The sequence below is a fragment of the Buteo buteo genome, chromosome 23 (genome assembly GCF_964188355.1).
Source record: "Buteo buteo chromosome 23, bButBut1.hap1.1, whole genome shotgun sequence".
NCBI classification, from domain to species: domain Eukaryota; kingdom Metazoa; phylum Chordata; class Aves; order Accipitriformes; family Accipitridae; genus Buteo; species Buteo buteo.
This window is the reverse complement of record NC_134193.1, coordinates 22,921,739-22,942,598: the sequence shown is the minus strand read 5'-3', so window position 1 is coordinate 22,942,598 and position 20,860 is coordinate 22,921,739. Positions and strand designations below refer to the sequence as shown.

Below are 20,860 nucleotides of genomic sequence, written 5' to 3'. Positions count from 1 at the left end.
TCTTGTCAGGTTCCCTCTCGCCTCCGAGACAGCTGTGGCCTCACCAAACACCCTCCGCCAGTAATCCCCGCTGCTGAAAGGACTTGGGTTTTTCTTCGCAGCTCACCTCTGACATGTGGTTGACTATACTTTCCTTTCAAAACAGTGAGGCTAAGTCCTCTGCAAATAAAGCGATCGCAGGACCTACGCCTGCCTCCTTAATTGAAATCTGCCTGCTGCAAAATGTCTGAACATAGAGGGCAGGTTGCTTGGCTGGCTCCGGAGCAGGACAGTCAAAAAAGTTTAGGGAAAGGCAGAAAACAACCACAAGCCAAAGAAGGACGGAAAGGGGTTACAAGCTGATCGAGGCAAAATGTAGGTACGTGGGGAGGGAGGGCAGAAGGGGGATCATTCCCCTTATCCCGGGTAATATAATGCAATATAAAGCAGAATCAATCTTAATATTCACAACACAGTCAATACCCTAGTGCTTAGCTGTCAGCAGAAACTGAAGTGGATCCCTGGTAGCAAAGAAACCCTTGGACATAAAGCACCATAATTTACTGAGAGCTGTGCACTTTTAGGCTTCTCAGCTGAGATTTGCAATGATTTCACGTTTGCTGTTTTTGTCTATAATCTTTATTTTTTCAGTGTGCAATTAAGGGGAATGTGATTGAGTACCAAAATACGGCTAAAAAGCCAGCCAACGCATATATTTATTTCTAAAGCCAGATCGTAATAAATGTTCTTATTCTCATAATACAAAGGAAAATACTTTGCAAATTTTCTTCTTTAAAAAAAAAAAAAACCCTCTGTAAATTCAGTGATGTGAAAAAATTGCAAAAAATCCCCTGAAATGCCTCTAAAAAAAACCCGCAGGGTTTATTAGTGTCGCATGCATGTAGAAAAAAAAAGTCTTTTTTGTACTTTTGTGGTGAAAATTTTTGGCACTTAAAACATCATTGCCCGAGAGCAACTCAAGCTTCGCCGCACTCTACACGGACCTGGGGTCAAAGCATCCATCACTTGGCGTTCCTCAGGCTCTCTGTGGGAGTCTCCTTCCCCCGCTCTGCTGACAGAGGTTCAGCTTTGCTCCCCCCAAACCTGGGCAGCGCACACCCTCAGAAACTTTACCGTCCCCGCTGCGTGCTACGCATCCCGGGGAGAAAAAAAAGAGAAAAAAAAAATTAAAAAAAAATGTGAGGTAACACCGATCTGACAAGTATTTTGCCAAGCGTCCTGACGGTCAAAAAGGCAGCCCGGGCGCTAGCGGGGGACCTCCGGAGCTGTGTGAGGAGAGCGGCGGGGGATTCTCCACCGCGCCATTTCGCAGCGAGTCAGCCTGACCGGGCCGCCGCCGCCGCCGCCGCCGCCGGGACGGGCCGGCGGGCCCCTCAGCGCGGCGGGGCGGGCCCCTCAGCTCGGCGGGGCGGGCCGGGACCCCACCGGGCACCGCGGCACCCGCCATCCCGCTCCGGCGGCGTGAGGCGGAGGCGGGGGGGTGGGCAGAGGGCCGGCACCTTTCCCCGCCGGCGGGCAGCGGCGGGTGGAAGGAAGGAGGGATCAAGATGGCTGCGGCGGCGGCGGCGGCGGCGCGGGCGGCCCTTACCTGTTTTCTCCTTGATCTCGCAGAGGACACTGAACAAGGCGGGTTTCATCCTGTGGCAGTTCAGTGCGTGTTTCCTGAAAGAGAGCAGAGTACAAGCGGTTAACGCGGTGTTTCGGCAACATGGCGCCTTCCCCGACAAGGATCCCCGTATCGTCGTCGTTGTCGTTGTCGTCGTCGTCGTCGTCCGTCCTCCCCCCCCCCCCCCGCTTTCATCCCTGCCCGCCAGACCCGCGGCCCGGCGCCGGGAGCCACCGACCGGTGGCTCCCGGCGCCGGGCCTCGGGTCTGGCGGGCGGAGGTGGCTGGGGAAGGGGGGGGACGACGAGGGGGGGGGGGTCCGCGGGGCCGGGGGTCCCTCGCCCAGCCGCGGCTGCCGGGTCTCTCTTTCCCTCATCCCTCTGACTTTTTATACCGAATTATCTTTGTGCAAATGCCGCCCGACCGAGGGGTATAAATCAACACCCACACCCCCGCCTTGTCCCCGGTACGATCCGTCCTGCGATATTATAACTGATTTATTAAGGAGATTGGGGGGGGGGGGGGAACTTGCAGAGTTAACACTCTTTGTTTTTGTATTTACTGTGATTTAAAATAGCCAGGGGTTTTGGTTTGGGTTTTGGTTTTTTGTTCCCCCCCCCCCCCCCCCCCGCAGCAATACCTTGTCAGGTTTGTAATTCATCTGCCGCCACTTCGGGGGCAGGGAGACAAGAAAAGAAAGAAAGGAAAAAAGTTGCACTCCTAGGGAGAGCGCAGAGCCGACCGACGGACGGACGGACGGACAGCGGCTCCGAGGCCGGTGTCCGCCGGACAGTGGCCAACGGGAACAGGCAGGGATCAGCCACAGCCTCCCGCGCACCGGAGCGACTGCATAAGCACCGCGTACTTCTATATTTATTACATATCTATCTACCAAAAAAATCATTAAATAGCAACTTTGGCTCTGCCTTGGCTGCTTGCAATTTCTCCTACGGCACCAAGAAGTTGCTCTAATTGTGAGACTCTCCGCAGAGGAGCAGGAAGGAGAGAAACAAAAACCACACACACACACAAAAAAAAAAAAAAAGAAAAAAAAAGAAAAAGAAAAAAAAAAGACAAGGTTTAATTAGACGAAACCAACTTTGCTTGTGCCTCATCCAGGCTTTGGTCAGTGATGGTCATGATCTGATGGAGGATGTCGCCGATGTCCTGCTTCCTGCCGTCGCCGTCTGCCCCTTCGTGTCCGTGGGGAGGAGGCAGGGCCATGCCCCCCTGCACCGAGTGGCCGGCCAGGTTCACGCCGGCCAGAGTCTGCAGCATCCTGGACTGATCGTCCATGCCTCTGCCGCGGCCCGGGCCGCGCCGGCGGGGCGGGAGGAGCGCGGGCTTCGGGGAGAGAGAAGGCGCCGGTCAGCCTCTGGCTCCCGAAGTCAGTCTCAGTTCCTGACTCCTTATTTCGCTCTTGCACACACACACCAAAAAAAAGAAGGAAAAAAAAAAAAAAAGAGAGAGGGGGAAAAAAAAAGCCAAACAAAACAACAACAACAACAAAAAAAAAAATCAGTATTTGTGTTTTGACCGGATCTCAGCTGTTTATTCCACTCTCTTCTCCTTCCCAGTGCAGTAAATCACTCTCTTCTTTAGTTACAATCTTCTTTCATCATCATCATATTTGTGGCTTGGATAAATGAGTTGATAAGGTTTCTTTGCAGTTTTCTTTTCCTGGTACAATCTTCCTCCAAAGCTTTTTTTTTTTTTTCCTTTTTTATTTTTATTGTTGCTTTTTATGTCTTTCCGCACTTGTCCAAAAATCTTCTTTGCAAAAAGGCAAAATTTAAAAAAAAAAAAAAAACACAAAATCAAAAAACTCGCTTTCAAATCCTTAAGAAGTTAGGAGGGTGGCAAACAGCAAAAACCACAACAAACCAGGCGAACACCCCCACCCCCAAATTGCAACATAAAAAAGCCAAGAAAACACAATCACAGAGGGAAAAAAAAAAAAATTAATCGCCCTCCCCCCCAAAAAATAACAAATGATCCCAAGTCTGTGCAACGGGGGTAAAACAGCAGCAATCAAAAGTTTGAACTTGTGCAAAGAAAAGAGCGGAAATAACGGGGCAAGAACTGTAAAAAAATTAATTACACACTCTCTGCAAAGCAATGTGCAAAAATATCAGCCCGCTGGAATTTATGAGCCCCGCCGCCCGGTGCCTGTGTGTGTTTTATGTTGTTTGATGGCCGCTCCGGTGAGGGATTGACAGCCTGCCAACGCCACTCACTCACCGCAGACGTGTCACCCTGTGAAGGAGGAGAGCGGCCGCGCGCGAGAGGGACGCGGAGCCCGCCGCGCCCCGCCCCGCCGCCCCGCCCCGCCCCTCCCGCGGGACGCCGCGCCGCCCCGCCCCGCGCCCCGCCCCGCCCCGGCCCTCCCCGCCGGGCGGGGCCGCCGCCGCCGCCGCCGCCGCCACCGCCCCGCCCGGGGCCGCCCGCCTCACGGGTCCGGCTCCGCGGGGTCGCCCTCCCGCCGGGGCCGAGCGGCGGCGGCGCTGCTCCTCCTGGAAGGGAGGGGGGGTGGGGGGCGCGGCCTCGGCCGGGAGCGGCGGGCGCGGCGGCCAATCGCAGCGCGCGGGGGCGGGCGGCGGCGGCGGCGTTGGCCACTCGGCCTGCGCGGGGCGGGGCTGCGCCCGCCTGCCCCCGCGCAGGCCCCGCCCCCCGGCTGAGAAACTTCTGATTGGGCTGTTCGAACAGTCACGTGGCCGGGGCGAACGCCGCTCCGGCCCCGCCCCTCCCGTTGCTACGGTAACGCCTGGGGCTGAGGCCTCGCGTTTCCGAGCGGCGCTGCCGCGCTGACGGGCCGGGTCCCGGTACCCGGTACTCCGGTACCCCCCGCCCGGTCCGGCCCGCCGCGCCTGCGAGCCCGGGTGCCGGCGGGAGGCTGGCCCTGCCTCGGGAGCTTCGGTCGTGCGGTGGAGACCGGGCGCGGGATGGCGAAGCCCTGGTCCCGGTCCCGGTCCGGTCGGAGGTGGTCTGTTCGCTGTCGTCTGTCTGGCCGTGGCCTGAGCGCATTCCTGGCGGACAAGACCTGTCGCGAGGCAAGAGACTTCAGAGAGGATTTTCTGGCCCAGCAAGCCGTGCTTTAAAGGGTGCTGCTTCGGGAGCCAGATCCGTATTGCAAATCTGTCTTCTTGCATATATGCAGAGACTGCCAAAAATGTGAGTGAAGAGAAAAAAAATATATATGTCGCAAGAATAATTAAGGCTTCATTCTGTACAGGGGTTATTTTCAGAACATTGCCACCCCTACCCTCCCCAAATTGTTCTTAGGTAGAACGCCTGCCCCACACAAATATACAGGGGAAGTTACTTTAATTCTGGTCAATTTTCTTCATGTTTTGAGTAGTGCGTAACAAAACTATTGCTACAGAGACCTCTCAAGGAAGGGAAAACCACCTGTGGCATGGCGACAAAGAGCCACAGTAGCAATTAAAATGATATTTAATTCATTGTATGTACTTTATTATCTGTGACGGACAGTTTCAGCTGAAAGAAGTCATGTCCAAACTAAAATCTCATCCTCGTCTCTCTGACATTTCGTGGATGTATGGCTGACAACTCCGACTCAGCTGTGGCTGAAACAGAGCTCTTAATCTTTCTCCTTGGCTTCCACTTGCCTCTTCTCTCAATCACGGTTGACATCACCATCATCGTACCTTCACTCAGGACCGTAACTTGGATGTCATCTGTTTGATTTGGGACCCCTAACCACGTCTCACAGGGGTTACGGTTAACCGTTGTGGATTACTTCTTGTTAACATAATTATGCTTTTACTGTCCCTCCAAGCAAATTAGCATGTTCATTCAAATTCTAATTTGCTTCCATCTTGATTACTGTACCATTTTTTGGTCTGAGCAAATGTGTTCTTAGTGTCATCCAGCTTTAAGAATGCTACTCCAAAGATCTTTCTTATTACTATTATTTTGGGTATTTCACAGATCAGTTTGCATTTGTCCACTAAGGGCAAAATTTCACAGAAGAGATAACCAGTTCTAATGGCTACCCGGCACGGGAACAAACGGGATGGTGCTTCCTGGTGCCAGCTCTGGTACTCATCTCGCCCCACGGTGATCTGGTTCACCTCACCAAATCAGCAGAGAGCAGCTCTTCTGGGTTATTTTTTCTACTGGTTATCAGGCTGAGTCAGGTAATTCCAGCACGAGGTGACTGCTGGAGAATGGCTCTCTGTGCTCAGCTCTGCCTCCTGGTTATGGCCTTACGCTCCCTGTGATCTGCCGTTTGCTAGAGCAGTGCCAGCTCCTTGCCTTCGCCCAGCTGCTGACGCCGGCCGTTATTATCTGCTCCTCACAGGATCGAATGTGTCTCTCCACTCAGGTGCCTTGGGTGGCACCCTGTGTAACACTCTTCACTTTCCTGTACCGTCCTTTTTAAAGCTTGCTTTTTGATGCGTATGGCTGCCTAGAGACTGTGAGGTCACGGTTTGCTGAGGAGTTAACCAACATTGTCTAGTAATTTCCACAGGATATCGTGGAGGCAGACTGCATCAGCAAGTCTGGAAAGGGATGACACAAATGCACGGCCATTAGGCCACAAACGGACACCAAAAGGAAAATTGAGTCCTGAAGTGCCCGGTAACGCCTCCGGTTCTGGCTGGCACAGAGGTTTGAGGCGAACGGATGAGGGAGGGCTGCTGGGTTCACCTGCTTGCTCGGAGCAGCACCCGCTGTCCTCCCTGCTGCAGACACAGCTGGAGCTGGCTGGAGCACCAGTCTAACCCCGCAGGATGTGGGTCAAGGTTTAAGCATGGCCAGTACCGTTAATTACTTTCTTTTGCAACAGTTAGCTTTAAACGTGTCCTGCTTATGCTGGGATACCGGGTGCTGTGTGGAAGGTTTGGTTTAAAACCACAACAGAAATACAAGTCCCATAGATGGTTTCAAACAAGAAAAAGCTAGCGAATTTGGGAACGAAACTGGTGTAATCTCGACTAGAGATGCATCCCGCTTCTTTATTTGTAAAGAGAGGCACAGCTGAACGCTGGAAGTACCGCAGTTTTCTTCCTTCGGAACTCCGACCCCTCCACAGACTGCCTGCAGGCTTCTACTCAAGCCTGCTGCTAACTGCACGCCTTTAACGGTAAAACGCAGAGACGCGCCCGAAGCCCCGCAGCACCCCGCACGCAGAGCCGGCCCCGCTCCCCGCCCTAAACAACGCCGCCTCCTCCCGTGCCGCAGCCATCCCGGCACCGGCCGCTCCTTCCGCGCCCGCTCTCGGGCCGGGCGGGTGCCGGGACACCGAACACCCGGGACACCGAGCGCCCGGGCCCGCTCCCACGGACGGAGCCGGCCCCGCCACCAGCCCGCTCCCCCGCCCTCCCCTGCTCCCTCCGCGCATGCGCACGGCCGCGCCGCCGCCGGCGGCCTCGCTTCCGGAGGCGGTGCTTCCGGGTCGCGGCGCGGCCCAGCGCTCCCCGTTCCGCGGCGTCCTCCGGCCCCGGAAGCGGCTGCCCCGGCCCGCCGGCGGGGGAGGAGGCGGCGCCCGGCCCGGCCCGGCCTCACGGAGCGGCCCGGCGGCGAAGCCCGTAAGTGCGGAGGCGTGCGGGGGTCCTCGCCCCGGCGGGTGTCGCAGAAGGGGCGGTCCGGGGCCCGGCTGCGGGGGGTGCCTGCCCGGTACCGGCCGGCGGCGGGTCCGGCGGCTCTCCTGGGGCGTCCCGCTGGTTGGCCGAGGCAGCGACGCTCCGTGCTGTAACCCCCTCCTTTATTTCTCCAAATAAAAGTCTGTGGTAAATCCGCGGGATGGAGTAACACGTCATAGGGAAGGACGCGGGAGCCTTTCCAGTCTCGGAGAGATGTGCCTGGGAGTAGAAGCCCCCGAGGGTTCCCGGTGCGTCCGCGGACGGGCCTGCCCGCTGCCGCGGGGGGCTGCGGGCCTCTGCCCCTCCTGAAGCGGCGAGGCAGGAGTAACGTCCCCCTGCGAGCGAGGGGGTAAACAGAGCCGGTCGAATGAGCGTCCAGCAGTAGAGTTTGGAGGGAAAAATAGGTAAGTGGACCGCGTGGCTAAAATCTTAAGAGTTGGGTATGTGGTAGAGCAGGCAGAGGTGTGAGGGAACGCCAGGGGCTGCGCTGGAATTGCCCCACGCTTGACCGGGGGCCGGAGGCCCCCAGCCTGCCTTGGGGTCTCTTCTGGCCTCCTGCCCTGACCGCCTGGGTGTTTGCCAGACGAGCCCTTTTAGCGTGATCACGCTTGAATATGCTGCTGGATTTCGTTCTCGTTTTTTCACGCGTGTGGCAAGTGGCGATCAGAACTGGCGTTCTCACTGCAGAGCATCGGTGAGGGAGCGAGAAGCGGTTTCTAGGAGATGCCACAGTAAGAGTTGCTTTCAGTGTTAGGGGGAGTTTAGGGATCGTCTAAATGAGAAATGCTAGAGCCAAACCTGGATTTTCCGAGTATGTTCTACGTGATTTTAGGTTTCAGGGGACTTTCAGCTAGATGCAAGGTTGGGAATTAAACTCTCTCAGTTATTTTTTCAAATTCAGAACAAATCTGTTCACGGACACTTTTTTGGGTTAGATTAAAAAAAATTGAGATCACTGTCTCCATATAGACTTGTATAGAAATAACTGAAGTGGAGAATTAGAACCAATTTAGTACATTTCTTTCTCAGTCGTATTTCAGGTCTTTCTGATGACATCCTTTCATCACCTGTTTATTGGTTTAACTGTTTCACCCAGCTGCAACAAATAACAAATGTGTGTAACAGCTGATCAGCAAAGGCCTGATCAGCTGCTTGGCAGAATGATCTGTGTTTTGCCCATTCTGTAGCACAAATTTTCCAAATCTTCCTAAGTTTTGAGCATGAGAAATAGATCCTTGTGTGGAAAGGTCGGTTTTATTAACAAATGGGACAGCAAATAAACAGGATGCAAGCCACAACCCCCCCGACAGCAAGGCAGCCCCGTGTAGGACCAGCAGATCTCCTGTGTGGCAGCTCTGACACTTTGCTTTGGAGATGGATGAGTGGCGCTTGCTGAGGAAGATGGAGGGAGAGCTCAGGCTTTCTCTGGTTCTTCTCTTTTAGCTACTGGAAGGGACAGGCTGTGAGCTTTGGGGTGTAGGGGTGTGGAAGCAGAAATGTAGCAGTGCTGGTCCTGGTAGCACACAGAATGCTATTGCAGGGTCATTGGTACCGCAAACTATTTGTGTTATTGGTATCGTGGTGGTTCATGGGTGTGACACTGCCTTATGTTTGAGATGTGCCTGGCAGTGAGCCTTAGGTTTTGCTAGCAGCAGTTCTTTTATCAGAAATGACCAAGTGAAGACTCTTCTGTTAGACAGTACCTCTAACAAAGACCCCAGTATGCGTTTTAATATTAATTGTGTGTGTGCCTGTTGAGAAGCTTTATTAAACTGTGATATCTAGCTATTTGTTGTATATAAGCTCAGTTTCTTATACTAGACAGCACAAGGGTAATCCCTACCTTGTTTTCTTATGGCTCGAGACTGTATCTAAGTCAGTTATTCTGAAAGCAAAACAAGCTCCTTGAATATCTTTTGTGTGCTCTTGAAGGAGATGGACCAAAAATTTGTCAAGACAAAAATTAAAAGCCAGAAGAAAGGGAGATTCATCTATTGTTGAAGAAATGTGAATCCGTCCCGTTACATTTGACATAGAGTCCCAAAGGGGCTTGAACCCTCGGGAGTTTTTGAAGGAGGTGTTATTCTCATGAACATTCGTGAAATCAGAAGCAGCTTGCACCCTGTTACATTATTAATAAATAATATTATGATCATACTTTTTATGCAATAAAAATATTTTCATGCAATCAGAAGTAGAAAGGCAACAAACTGAAAAAAATGTCAAATACAAAACTATTTGTTTTCATATATGCTTCTGTTTCTTAAATAAATGCTACAGAATATATAAAAGAAGAAAATAAACCCTGACCTGTCATTAGCTCAGATGAGAACAACTATAGATAGGAATTAGAGATAATATTGGTAAACTAAAGTAGGATCATAGAGGAAAGTTGCCAGGAATTATTATTTTTAAATTAAAAAAATAAATCAATATTGAGAACAAAAGAGTTTTAAGAATTAAATTCTAGTCGTCTACTCTTCTTCTGTATCCCTTTCATTTCCTGTTTACTACTGTGTGCATTGCAGTAAGTTTTATTCATGGCTAGATTTACAGTCTACATTTAGATTTACATGTAGATTTAGAATCTACATTTATGAGTATACTCCTATTGTTGATGTATATGAAATGAACTCTTCATATAAAATACTTTTAAGGTTATGCCATGATAATCTATGGTTACGGTTTTTTCTAGGACTGAAACATGATACCGTGTTGAAAAGCTATACGTGGAATACTGTTACAGGAAGAAGGGGTTATTTTATGTTTGAAAACCACTAAAATATTCCAGTTTAGACTAAACTACAAAAATAAGTTATCTAGCAAAGATAAATATATACTTGGTGACATCTGACATTTGTTTTTTCTGATAGTCCTGTTGTAAGACAGGAATTCACAAATATAATTCTGAAACTGTGTCAGATAGTTGGAGGGCTAATGTTCTTTTCAGTTAAAAATTTGATGGTACAGTTGCATAGCAGTATAAAAGTTTTGAGAGCAGACTAATGAATTGGCTCAAATACAGGTAGGGTTTTTGGTGCGGTCAGGTAGCTGACAGGGGTTCCAGCTGGATGAACCCAACTGCACATCAGTGTCGAGGACCAGCAAGCACGTTTGTGGTACTTTTACAGTGCTGCTGTTCTGAAGATCCCTAGTCCGGCTGTAGTAGCTACAGCAAGTCTCCAGGCTTTGTCCTGGGTCCACCCAGAGTGAGCTTTTTAAGGCTGTGGACCTTCATGTGCTTATAACACCTTTCATTCAAGTTTGGCTTCAGCACATCCAGGCAGGCTTTACGAAGCAGCTGTAAGAGTGAAATACAGGCAATTGATGAGTAATGCCATACCTCCCTGCTCACTTGCTAACTGTGGTGTAGGCATAGCTAATGAGTCTTGCTCAGGAAAATCCAAAAAACATGGCATCTCTCTCAATATTATACAGGCAAAAAAAGGTAAAATGTTGAAGCTTTCTGGCTTGGTTGTTTGGGTTTTTTTTAAAGATTGATGTTTGTATAGGTGTTTGTAAGATTTACGGGGGTTTTTTAGGCTCTTGCATACCACAATGAGAAAAGCCAAAATAGAAGTCCTAGTCTAGTATTTGATGAGTCCGAGCCTATGCTTTTATCCCCCTCTTTGCAAGTAGGTATTTTGTTTGTTCATCTTAGGAATGTTAAAGTTTAATGAGTTGTCTTTAAAGCATTTAGGCATATGAATGAAAAATCATGGTTCCGTGTAGAAGTGCTGTGCCATTGTTGAAAGTATTCCTTTACAGCTTCCTGCGCAAGCAAAAGTACTGTCAGCTTCACTCACTCATGAACAGTGACTGCTGTTCCCCATTTCTGGAAAAGAGTGTTCATCAGGAATAAAAATAAAATGGAATTTTTAATATGTTAGTTAAAACATACTCTGGTTTTGGTTTGTTATTTTAAAATCGGCAGTTAAGCCTTAAAAATGAACTCAAATACTCACATTTTTTTCTGGGTAGTAAATTCTCATGAACACGTGCTGTGAAATTAGGTAGTAGGGATTCCAGTGTGCTGGGTCATCACAATATGACATTGCAGATGTAATGTGTGTGTTAGGTAATGCTTGCTAGCCAGTATGAAAAAATAAGCGTAATCACAGACATTAAAAATTAAGCAAAGTGTTTGCACATATTTAGATTAGGCAAAAACCAGGCAAGATGCCGCTTTTCTAAACTGCTTCTATCCAAACCATTCAGTACAATATCAGAATGAAAAATGACAACACTTTGTCATCTGTTCAAATTGATATTGCACTCTTTGCAGTGACAGCTGAAAAGGCCCACAGGTGCCATATAAAGAGGTGACCATGTTGTCATATTTCATTTAGGCATCCCTCTGCAAAGCCATAATTACCTAATTAGGTTGTTAATTAGGAGATTAGCATTTCACTATATTGATAGAATGCTCTTTGCAGGCATGAGTCTAGATACAGATTTGTCTGCCCTAATTTATAATCTCTGCATTTTTTTATACTTATTTATTTGCTTAAAATCTTGATGCAAGATAGCTCAGGTTAGCTCAGAATCAACTTGTTTACAATTAAATGAAGATTTGACAAGATCAGGAAACAAATAGAGGAGAGTATACAGTTTCCATACATACTCCAATGTTCTCTCCCTCCTTCCCTAAAGCTCAATAATTAAAATATTGGAGTTGGTATAATTTGCATCCTGATTAGTATGACAACAAAAATGTAGCCAAATTCCAAACAGTTCATAAATATAGAAATACATAGCTAATGCCAGATTGATTTACAGGTTTGAAAACTAAAAAATAATTTGTTGGAAGTTGTGTGTAATGTAGTGCTTTCTCATCATAACTTTCAAATTCCAGTTTTACTTGTGAAAGTGTGCCTCTTTAAATGATTATTTCCTCTTTAATGATAGGACCCAAAGCATGAGTGACAGCTTCTCTAGATAAGTATTCATTCTTAAATGCACTTGAGCTTTTGTTGAAACATAAACTTGAATTTTCATATATTGCAGTTCACTTTCCTTTATCCTGCATGCACAGGAGTCTGTCTGGCATTCAAGGGTTTTGATTATTTGTACTGCTGCAAATGTAGATAACCAGAACCATTTCTTTTGCAATTGCAGACAGAAGTTAACTGTGAAATTATTTCACTGAACCTGAATCATAAATTTTGAAGTGTATTCACACTGTCCTATTCCAGCTTATATGACGTAGGGGGTGGGGGGGAATAAATTTTTTATTCTAATCGGCCCATTTTTTTCATTAGTTTTTAAGATCACTTTAAAGAGCTACAGTCAGAGAGGTGTTTAAGTCCAGTGACTATGGAAGCCCTTGAGTGATAAGATGACCTGTAATGCTGTATAATTCTTCCAGCCTGCTTTATTTTGAGATTATTAGTAATTGTTTTAGATCCAGGTTGTACCTTCCAGAATTTGCATCTTTGTTTAGAACATTTTTGTTTACCTTGAATAGGGCTTTAACTGCTTATTAATTCCTTAAGGAGGGCAGTTAATTTAAACATATTTTCCTTTTTTTTTAAAAAAAAAAAAAAGAGCTACAGCTTTGCAGAATAGGAGAAATGAAATTTTTTTCCTGCTTCCCACTTTTTACTTTTTTAATTTAGAGAGCAAAATAACCTTGCAGGAATTGGCTTGAGAATTTTGTGGAGAATTTACAGCTGCTTTTAGCCATTTGAACTGAAGGATTCTTAAAATTATTCCATTAAAATTGGTAGGATTTCAAAGTTGTAGCTCTTTCCTGTAGCAGAACATTTTTAGTTGCTTATAGCTTTCTCCAATTTTTATCATTTATTCTAGCTTATTTAGAGGTCTGTGAGCAAATTTCCATGTGTGCTATACATGATATATTTTGAAGCATGAAAGGCATAAATATCAAAATTTTCTGCAAGAAAGATATTTCTTGTACTTTGACCAGTGGTAGCATGTCATGAAAAGGTGGTGTTAGCTTGCAATTGTAGGAATGGTTGTCCTTAAGTCGAAGATGAGCCAGTGGTAACCAGATTGTGTTTGGTGGAGCTGCAAGTTTTTAACCTGATGTCTGTAAACTCCTAAAAGGGACAGGTGCAGTCCACAAAAATGTGCCTGTTGTCACTAATTTCACTTTACCAAGCAAAGTCCATAGTTCCAGCAGAAAACGTTTAAGGAGCCTGCAGGTGAGGACAGGGAGCAGACCAGAGGGCTGGGGTGCAGTGGGAGGCAGACTCGGGGTCCGGTCCCACCGCTGGCAGGCGTGGGAGCGAGACGCGGCCGGCCTCGGCTGTCGCTGCCGGTGTGTCGCGTAGTGATGAGCCACCTTGCACTGGGCAGTAATAGAGAAGGATCCTGTCAAATTCAACCCTGTATATTTAAAACAAACCAGAAAATTCAATCCAAAATAACTGTGTTTTCCCAAAAGTAAGGTGACCTGCGTTACCGAACTCGGTGTTTATTTCATGCTCAAGGTCAAACATTTTGCTCTGAAAATAGCGGTAAGAACAGGTTGACACATGGTTGCAGTCCCACAAGTCAGTGCGGTCCAGCACTGGAGCAGCAAGACGACGCTTCCAGCTGTGTCTGTTGTTGTCTGTGCTGATACGTGGTGGGTTGACAGGACGAATGGGAAGGATGGCAATCATAAGAGGTGTGTGTTTAGCTTGTTTTCCCCTTGTCTCACACTTGCTTTGATGTCTCATTGACTCTTGATGTAGGATAACGTGAATATAAATCAGACTGGTTTTGGGGATATTATGTATGCCTTTTTTGTTGGGGAAAGAGGAAAGTGAGAAAATCTTCCTTTTATTTAAATAAATACAGTATATCAGGCGAGCAGGAGGGTCACAAGAACACTTAATACATTTGTGAAGTTGCCTCCCCAAATTCAGATGTGTTCATCTGTGTGTTTAAGGTATAGCTCGTGTAACTACATGTCCTCTTTTCAAGACCTTTGTGTCACCTACTGGGAGCCGAATAATTTGTTAGAATGTTCTGCAGTACTTATTGTATGCTGTGTTATGAATGAGGTTGATCTGCATAACAGCCTTGCTTCACTTGCTGTGAAAGTCTATAGATGCCATAAATATAGCAGTGGGTTACTGGAAGAGGAATACTTCTGATAAAAATAGTAGACTGAGATCCAGCTGTCTGATTTTGCTACAAAGTTCTTGTGAAGCCTGGCAAGTCGTTCAGCCTCTTGATGGTGCAATTTTACATCTTTGGGGATGTTCTCTACCTGCACAAGACTAATAGGGGGCTCTGCTCCCCACGGTGTTTGGGGCAATTCAGTAACACAGTGATGAGACCAAGGAGAAGGTGAGAGAGGGCATTCATATCCAGGGTGTTGATTAGATAATACGCAGAAGGTAAGACAGATGAATAATAAAGATCAAGAAGGCAGCAAAGGGCTGATTCAGCTCTGTCCACCTATGTGATGAATCATGGAAGGTGTTTGCCAATAAGTACTATATCATCATAACACTAACCTGTATATCATGTCATACATAAATACTGTTAAGGTTGCATGGGTTTCACATTGCTCTTTTCATTTTTAGTGTTCACATAGAGTATGCTTGACAGCTGTCTGCAAAGTATTTTATTTAACAGTAGAATAATATTTATATAGTGCAAGTATTAAAAGAACATTTCTTTTTTGTTTATGATTGAAGAATGTATAAGTTGCTGATGCTCAGACAGTCCCTGAATTCTGTTAAATTTACCTGCTACGTGTGAACGTGGTAATCGTGTGTAGGTATAAGGAATGCAGAAGAGGTGGTGTGCTGGCAAATATCTGTAGATCTAGAAATGGATCTTGTACCTGTAATTTTGCTGAAACTGATGACATGGAGCCTTAAAGGTAGTCATGTAAAGGTTTGCAAAATTGAACTTTGCTTCTCTGAATTCTTTTACTTCATTGGAGGTCATTGTTCCTCAGACCAGGGCTATGCCATGTAATTGTGTTTTGCCTTTATCAAAATGAGGAACCAGTTAGAATTGTGTAGATAGCAACTCTTAAAATAAGGCATAAAAGTCCAAACTGAATTTTGGGGTCTGAACCTTTTTTCTGACTTTTTTTTTGAGGGGTGTTAACTGTTAATAGAATTTCCCGTTAACAATTTATTGAGAAATTAGTTTTAATGTGTCCTTTTGAAAATTCTGAAGAGGAAGAAGAAAAAATGTGTTTGAATTCAACTTTAGAGATTGAAATAGAATTTCTGGCAATTTTTCACTGTTCATGTTTATGGGAAAAGTGATTGCATATGCAAAATTGTAAAGAAGCTTGGCTAATTTAGCACATGGACTGTTAATAGCATGAAGTCGGGGTGCAGAGTATAAAGGTAAAATTCTCGCATCTGCTGTTACATGTTGTTAACTCCCTTAGCAGACGTTAAATCATTTCAAGTACAATAATAGTGTGGGAGGTAAATTAACTAACCATTAACAATCTTATAAATACACAATTAACATGCCAACATTTATATGACACATTGATGGGGCAGCAGTAATTTTTGATTGGGAGTTTGCAGACCTTTTAGAAGCCTAAGGCGGTTGCTTATTTAAACAAGTTCTTACTGCTTGCAGGTAAGCATGGCCTTTTCTAATAAGTGGTGTGTAAATAATTAAGTCTAAAGAACATTCTCAGTGCACTTTTTAAAATATCCGTATGGTGTATACTTTGTTGTGTCTGTATTCTCTAAGTCTCACAGTACTAGTCACGCTGTTACGGCTTAAAGGCCTTTAACACGTAAATTACAGCCAAGAGACGGTTGCCTTATGGTAGGATATTTTGCCTTATGGCCTCTCGCGTTGAGGACAATGAGAAATCCTTCAGGGAGAGCAGGCCTACTTTCTTTGATGGAAATAGTCAGAAAATAAAAAATAGAACTTGGAGTCAGAGCGTTGCTGAGGTTGGCAGGGACCTCTGGAGATCTAATCCAACCTCCCAGCTCTAAGCAGGGCCAGCTAAAGCAGGTTGCTCAGGGCCTTACCCAGTCGGGTTTTGAATATCTCCGAGGATACTGATGGCGCGTATTTAGCTAATAGCATAATTTATTAAAATATATGGTAGGAGTAGTATATTAATAACAAGCAACATGTCAGTTTTATTTCTCTACCATTCTTTTATTGAATTCTGTCTTGCTGCTGGGTCTGTTGTTTAATATAATACTTTAGAATTTGTCTATATTTTTTTAAGGCAGAAAGGACACAGTCTCTCAGAAAAAAAAGGCAATATTTGTGGCCAAAGGAGAAAAAAAAGCCTAAAATGGTGAAGGATGTAAATATTTATTGAATGTTCTATTTAGCAGATGCTGATGTTTGGTGGTAGGGAGGATACTGGTAGGGATAGTAAGTTTGCAATTTACAACACGCCTTAAATTTTGCTTTTGTCATGATTAGATGAGTGTCCAAATAAAGTATTATGTTTGCTTCCAAATATTTCAATGCAGAAGCTGCTTCGTGGGGCTCCATATGTTAATACACCTTTCCCCTTGGAAGCATACAGGGGAGATGATGAAATGTGTTTGCTGGTCCTGGAACAAGCTTGTCTGATGCTTTCTTTCACTTCCTTCTGTTAAAATCTGCCAGGAAAAGGCCAGCTGCCTTTACCAGATTTTAATGGGATACGGCTTTGTGTGATTTAAAGTTGTTTCTTTTCCTTTGGTATTTTCTTCTTGCTGACAGAAGTTTTGCAAACAGCAATGATAGGGGTTTTTTGTTGTTGTTGCTTCTATGTTCAAAATACTAGACACATTTAGCTGTATAGCTGGTATTAAAATGTTGAGGTTTTTTCTCATATATGCAAATGATTAGAAAAGCAGTGGGGATTTTGAACTTCTGGAATTTACATCTAGTCTTGCATCTCTCTGTGAGCTTAGACTTAAACCCCCCCCAACCTCCCTCTTCCTCAGCCTGAGGTTTCGCAGTTGGCTTTGAGCTGGCCGTGAGCATCACTGCTGAGAGGGGAACCTCAGCTTTCCTCCGTCTTTTGATATTCCTGCTGCCTGTGTTACATTGGTACTGGTGCTTTTGCAGCTGTTCACTGGTGGACTGATCAGCCTGAAAATTAGTAATTTATTTTTTTTTTCTTTTCGGGTTATTTTCAGCAGGTCATTTTTTTTTGATCCAACTCACCTCACAGCTATACAAGTGTTAGGGCCAGCCTTTGGGAGATGGTGGAAATATCTGACCAGGGCCAGATAGGAGCATGGAGTTGCCCCTTTTAGAGGCAGCCCAGGCTTGAATTAGATTAACATAACTATAAATCCACAGCTACAGTAAGATAGGGTAACAGTTTGAGTGTGGTTTGGGTTTTGTGGTTTGTTTTTTTTTTTTTTTTTTTCTTCTTTGCCCTCTACTTTGTTTTGTAAGGCCACTTGAGTATTCTGAATGAAATATTATAGGTAAGTGGCAATTACTGTTGTTAAAGTGCTTAAGAATTCAGGCGTGTGGTATATGATCGTAGAGCTTTTTTTGTGTTACAACAGTTGCCCTATATGAAGTGCCATGCAGCAGCAGATGTTCCATATTCTGCCCTGAGATACTAATCTCTTCATGTTTAAAGTTCTTCCTGAAAATACAAAACCTACGAAGGATCTATAATAAAGTAATCAAAGAGTTGATATGTAGAGGCAGAACAAAAACAATAACACACTATTGTGATGGGTGAAAAGAAATTCAAAACCCTGTCTGGTTTTGCAAATTTATTAATTTGAGTGGACAGATGTTCCTTGTGTGTATTTTCTCTCCATCCTTCTATACTACTTGGAATATTTTGCCTTATAGAAACCATTTGTTGTAGAGTAATGGGACCTGTCTATAGGTGTCTGTTGTGTTCTGTTGTCTTGGGGTTCGGGTTTCAAGCTGTCCTCCAAAACCACTGTTCTTTAAGTGGATCTCAGCAAGCAGTGTAACTTAAGTAAACTGGAACTGAATTAAAATAATTCACTGTACAAAACTGAGACAGTTAGGTTTTGTGCATCCAAAATATAAACCTTCTTGAATCAGGGTTTTGGTTGTGTGGTTTTTGTGTTTTGGTGGTTGTTTGGGTTTTTTTCCCCTAAAGTGCTGTGTATGTTTTATTTCCAGGTACATGTGTCCATGAAACAAGATGGAGAGAAGATAGTATAGTGAAGTGGTGGACTTGTGGACAGAATGGCTTTCCTGGACAACCCAACAATTATACTTGCTCATATTCGGCAGTCACACGTGACCAGTGATGACACAGGGATGTGTGAAATGGTCCTGATAGATCACGATGTCGACCTGGAGAAGTTTAATCCATCGTCAGCATATGGGGACAGTGGTTCAGAAACACAGGGAAGCAACGGTGAGACTCAGGGCTATATATATTCCCAATCAGTTGATATTACCTCAAGCTGGGACTTTGGAATCAGAAGACGATCAAACACAGGTAAGTGAAGTTTGCAGCCAAGATAACATTAGCCTTTTAAATTCAGTTTCTATTAGTCTGGCTTGCATGGACAAATCAGAGCATGACTAGCTGGGTATCTGTCAAACTTTTCCTTTTGTAATGTCAAGACCTTTTTTATAAAAGGATATGTAATGATTCAGTTACTGTAGTGTGCTGTCAGCTGAGTTTTAATTGCTGTTTTACTTATTCATCTACAGAGGAACGTTGAGGTAGTCAGTTTTATATATAAAAAAAATTAAATTGTAAAGACATCAAGTCTAAATCCAAAGTACGTGAACAGTCTTTGATATTTCTATTGTTAATGTCTGGAGGGGTGTTAACTTTTGAACAGGATAGTTATTTTCTGAGAAAAATCTACCTAGTGAGGCATCAAATCTATTTGTTATAAAAGAGAGGAATTAAGTTTGATGTGAGCCAACGAAGTGAATGATTTGTCTGTATTTTGTCTTCTGAAGTTTTACTTCTGAGAAAAACCTTGAGATAGGATTTGTTACCAAATTAGAAAGTTTAAAGGTGTATACCTTTTCAAAATAGGCTCAGTTTGTCTTGAGTGGAAGAAAGCCGTCCCATTAGTTGTTTCGTATGAGGGATATTCAGACCTCTATTTATACTTGAGGAATGCTATTAACAAAAGTTCCGCAATATAAAATATATATGAAAAGGTTGGTGTGGGGTGGTCAATCCTGATCTCTTTTTTTTTTTTTTTTCCCTGTGGTACATTTTTTTCAAATGATTTCTGAAGGTATTAGAACACCACCTAGAGCTCAGAAAAAACATCTGTGCTCTACCTAACAAGTAAAATGTTGTATGGTATTGAATATCTTGAAATACCCTTCACAAATAAGAAGTTGTCAAAAGTTACAGAAAAGACAGGGCACTGATCTCTTGTAATGGAGAGTTAGATTTGGAAATAAGCTGAATATATAGCTGCAAATGACTGTAAAGCATGGTGAAAAGTTTAGTGTGCCAGACTGCCTGGCATTGTCCGTGAGGTCTTGTTTAGTTCAGTTGATGGTATAATTTATGAAGAAGGAGAGGCAAAGTTTAAAGTTTTATAGAATTGCTCCAAAAAAATAATTCTGAAAGATTATTTTACCAAGCGAGTAGACTGATAGAGTAATTTCCATTTTAATTATGGATTGAAACCATTTCAGTTTCCAATTGGTGGCATATTCCAAAACAGTGGTTAGGACACTCAGTCCGTTGGGGAGCCAGTTTTTTGCCTCTCTTTATCTGGCATGTCTTTTATGTTCCACTGTGTATGCAGGTACCACCAGGTACCTAATGCAGTTATCAAGGCAATCAGGCTGTGATTTGAAACAGAGTGGAATGGAAAAAAGCCTACAAAGAATGCAAGTTGATCAGTACTGAACCCTTTTCAGAAATACAGGAAGAGGAATAAATTAAACAGAAAGTTAACTATTTTTAATATAAATGCTTTTTGCATAACACAAATACTTATCTGAGTTCTTGATAGAAGAAAACAGATACATACATACATAGAACAAAGTGTTCATACATCTCATAAATAGAAAAACTTATTAACTGTGAAATCTGCAATTTTTGCTCTTAAAACAGGCAGATGTAAGGACATTTCTTTTTTTACTTAATCCATAACTACCTGAGTAGATTTAGCAAGAGCAGGAATATTTGTTCTTTGAAAAGCAGAAAATGGTTTTTAGGTTTGGAAAGAGAATATAGTGTAGTTTTGTGTATCAACAGGTAATAGTGGTAGACTTTTTTAACATGCAAGCTCTTCTTTATTCTCCTTGGTTTTATACCCTGCTAAATAAAATTATTTCTGCTTATACTGTCTTTAGCCATTGCTTTTGGATGGAGTACAACTTTTTATTATCTTTTGCAAAGCTGTTTTATTATAAAATACCTTACCAGGATAGTACTTTTTTCATAAATTGTAGAAATAACATGTTACTGTAGAAGACACAACAGATATCTGCGGAGACTACAGAAGTGTTGTTTATTAGGTAGTTCTCATGTGGGTGTGCAAATTTGGAAATTATTTTTATGTGCATTCTAATATCAAAGTTATCCCCTTAGTCTTGACAAGGATGTGCAGTGGGTGAGTCATGTTAGGGTATTCCACATCATGTTTGGGGAGAGCACAGGGCTTGTCTACCACTGAATTTTTCCTCCTTTTCTACAGGAGCTAGATGGGTCATAGATGGTCTTTGGCTCTGGGCTCCATCTGCTCACTGACTTCTTTCTG

At 44.6% G+C, this 20,860-nt stretch overlaps 2 protein-coding genes across 10 annotated transcripts in view; one reads left to right on the top strand and one right to left on the bottom strand.

The window, feature by feature from the left end:
* PBX3 (PBX homeobox 3) overlaps positions 1-3,864 on the bottom strand; it is a 119,051-nt gene extending 115,187 nt beyond the window's left edge. For 6 of the 7 annotated variants that reach the window (XM_075055792.1, XM_075055794.1, XM_075055790.1 and 3 more), the window contains exons 1-2: positions 2,705-3,838; positions 1,589-1,662 (exon numbers count right to left, since the gene is read on the bottom strand). In XM_075055792.1, the coding sequence (XP_074911893.1) occupies positions 1,589-1,662; positions 2,705-2,901 (271 nt within the window). In that variant the 5' untranslated portion in view covers positions 2,902-3,838. Of the gene's footprint in view, positions 1-1,588; positions 1,663-2,704 lie in introns of all 7 variants that reach the window. The other variant, XM_075055791.1, reaches the window with a different exon arrangement.
* Positions 3,865-7,025: 3,161 nt separating this feature from the next.
* Positions 7,026-20,860, top strand: part of MAPKAP1 (MAPK associated protein 1) — a 108,556-nt gene continuing 94,721 nt past the window's right edge. Inside the window, exons 1-3 of one of the 3 annotated variants that reach the window (XM_075054796.1) lie at positions 7,121-7,160; positions 7,356-7,618; positions 18,288-18,612. In XM_075054796.1, the coding sequence (XP_074910897.1) occupies positions 18,354-18,612 (259 nt within the window). In that variant the 5' untranslated portion in view covers positions 7,121-7,160; positions 7,356-7,618; positions 18,288-18,353. Of the gene's footprint in view, positions 7,161-7,198; positions 7,619-18,287; positions 18,613-20,860 lie in introns of those variants that run through there. The other 2 variants (XM_075054797.1, XM_075054798.1) reach the window with 2 other exon arrangements.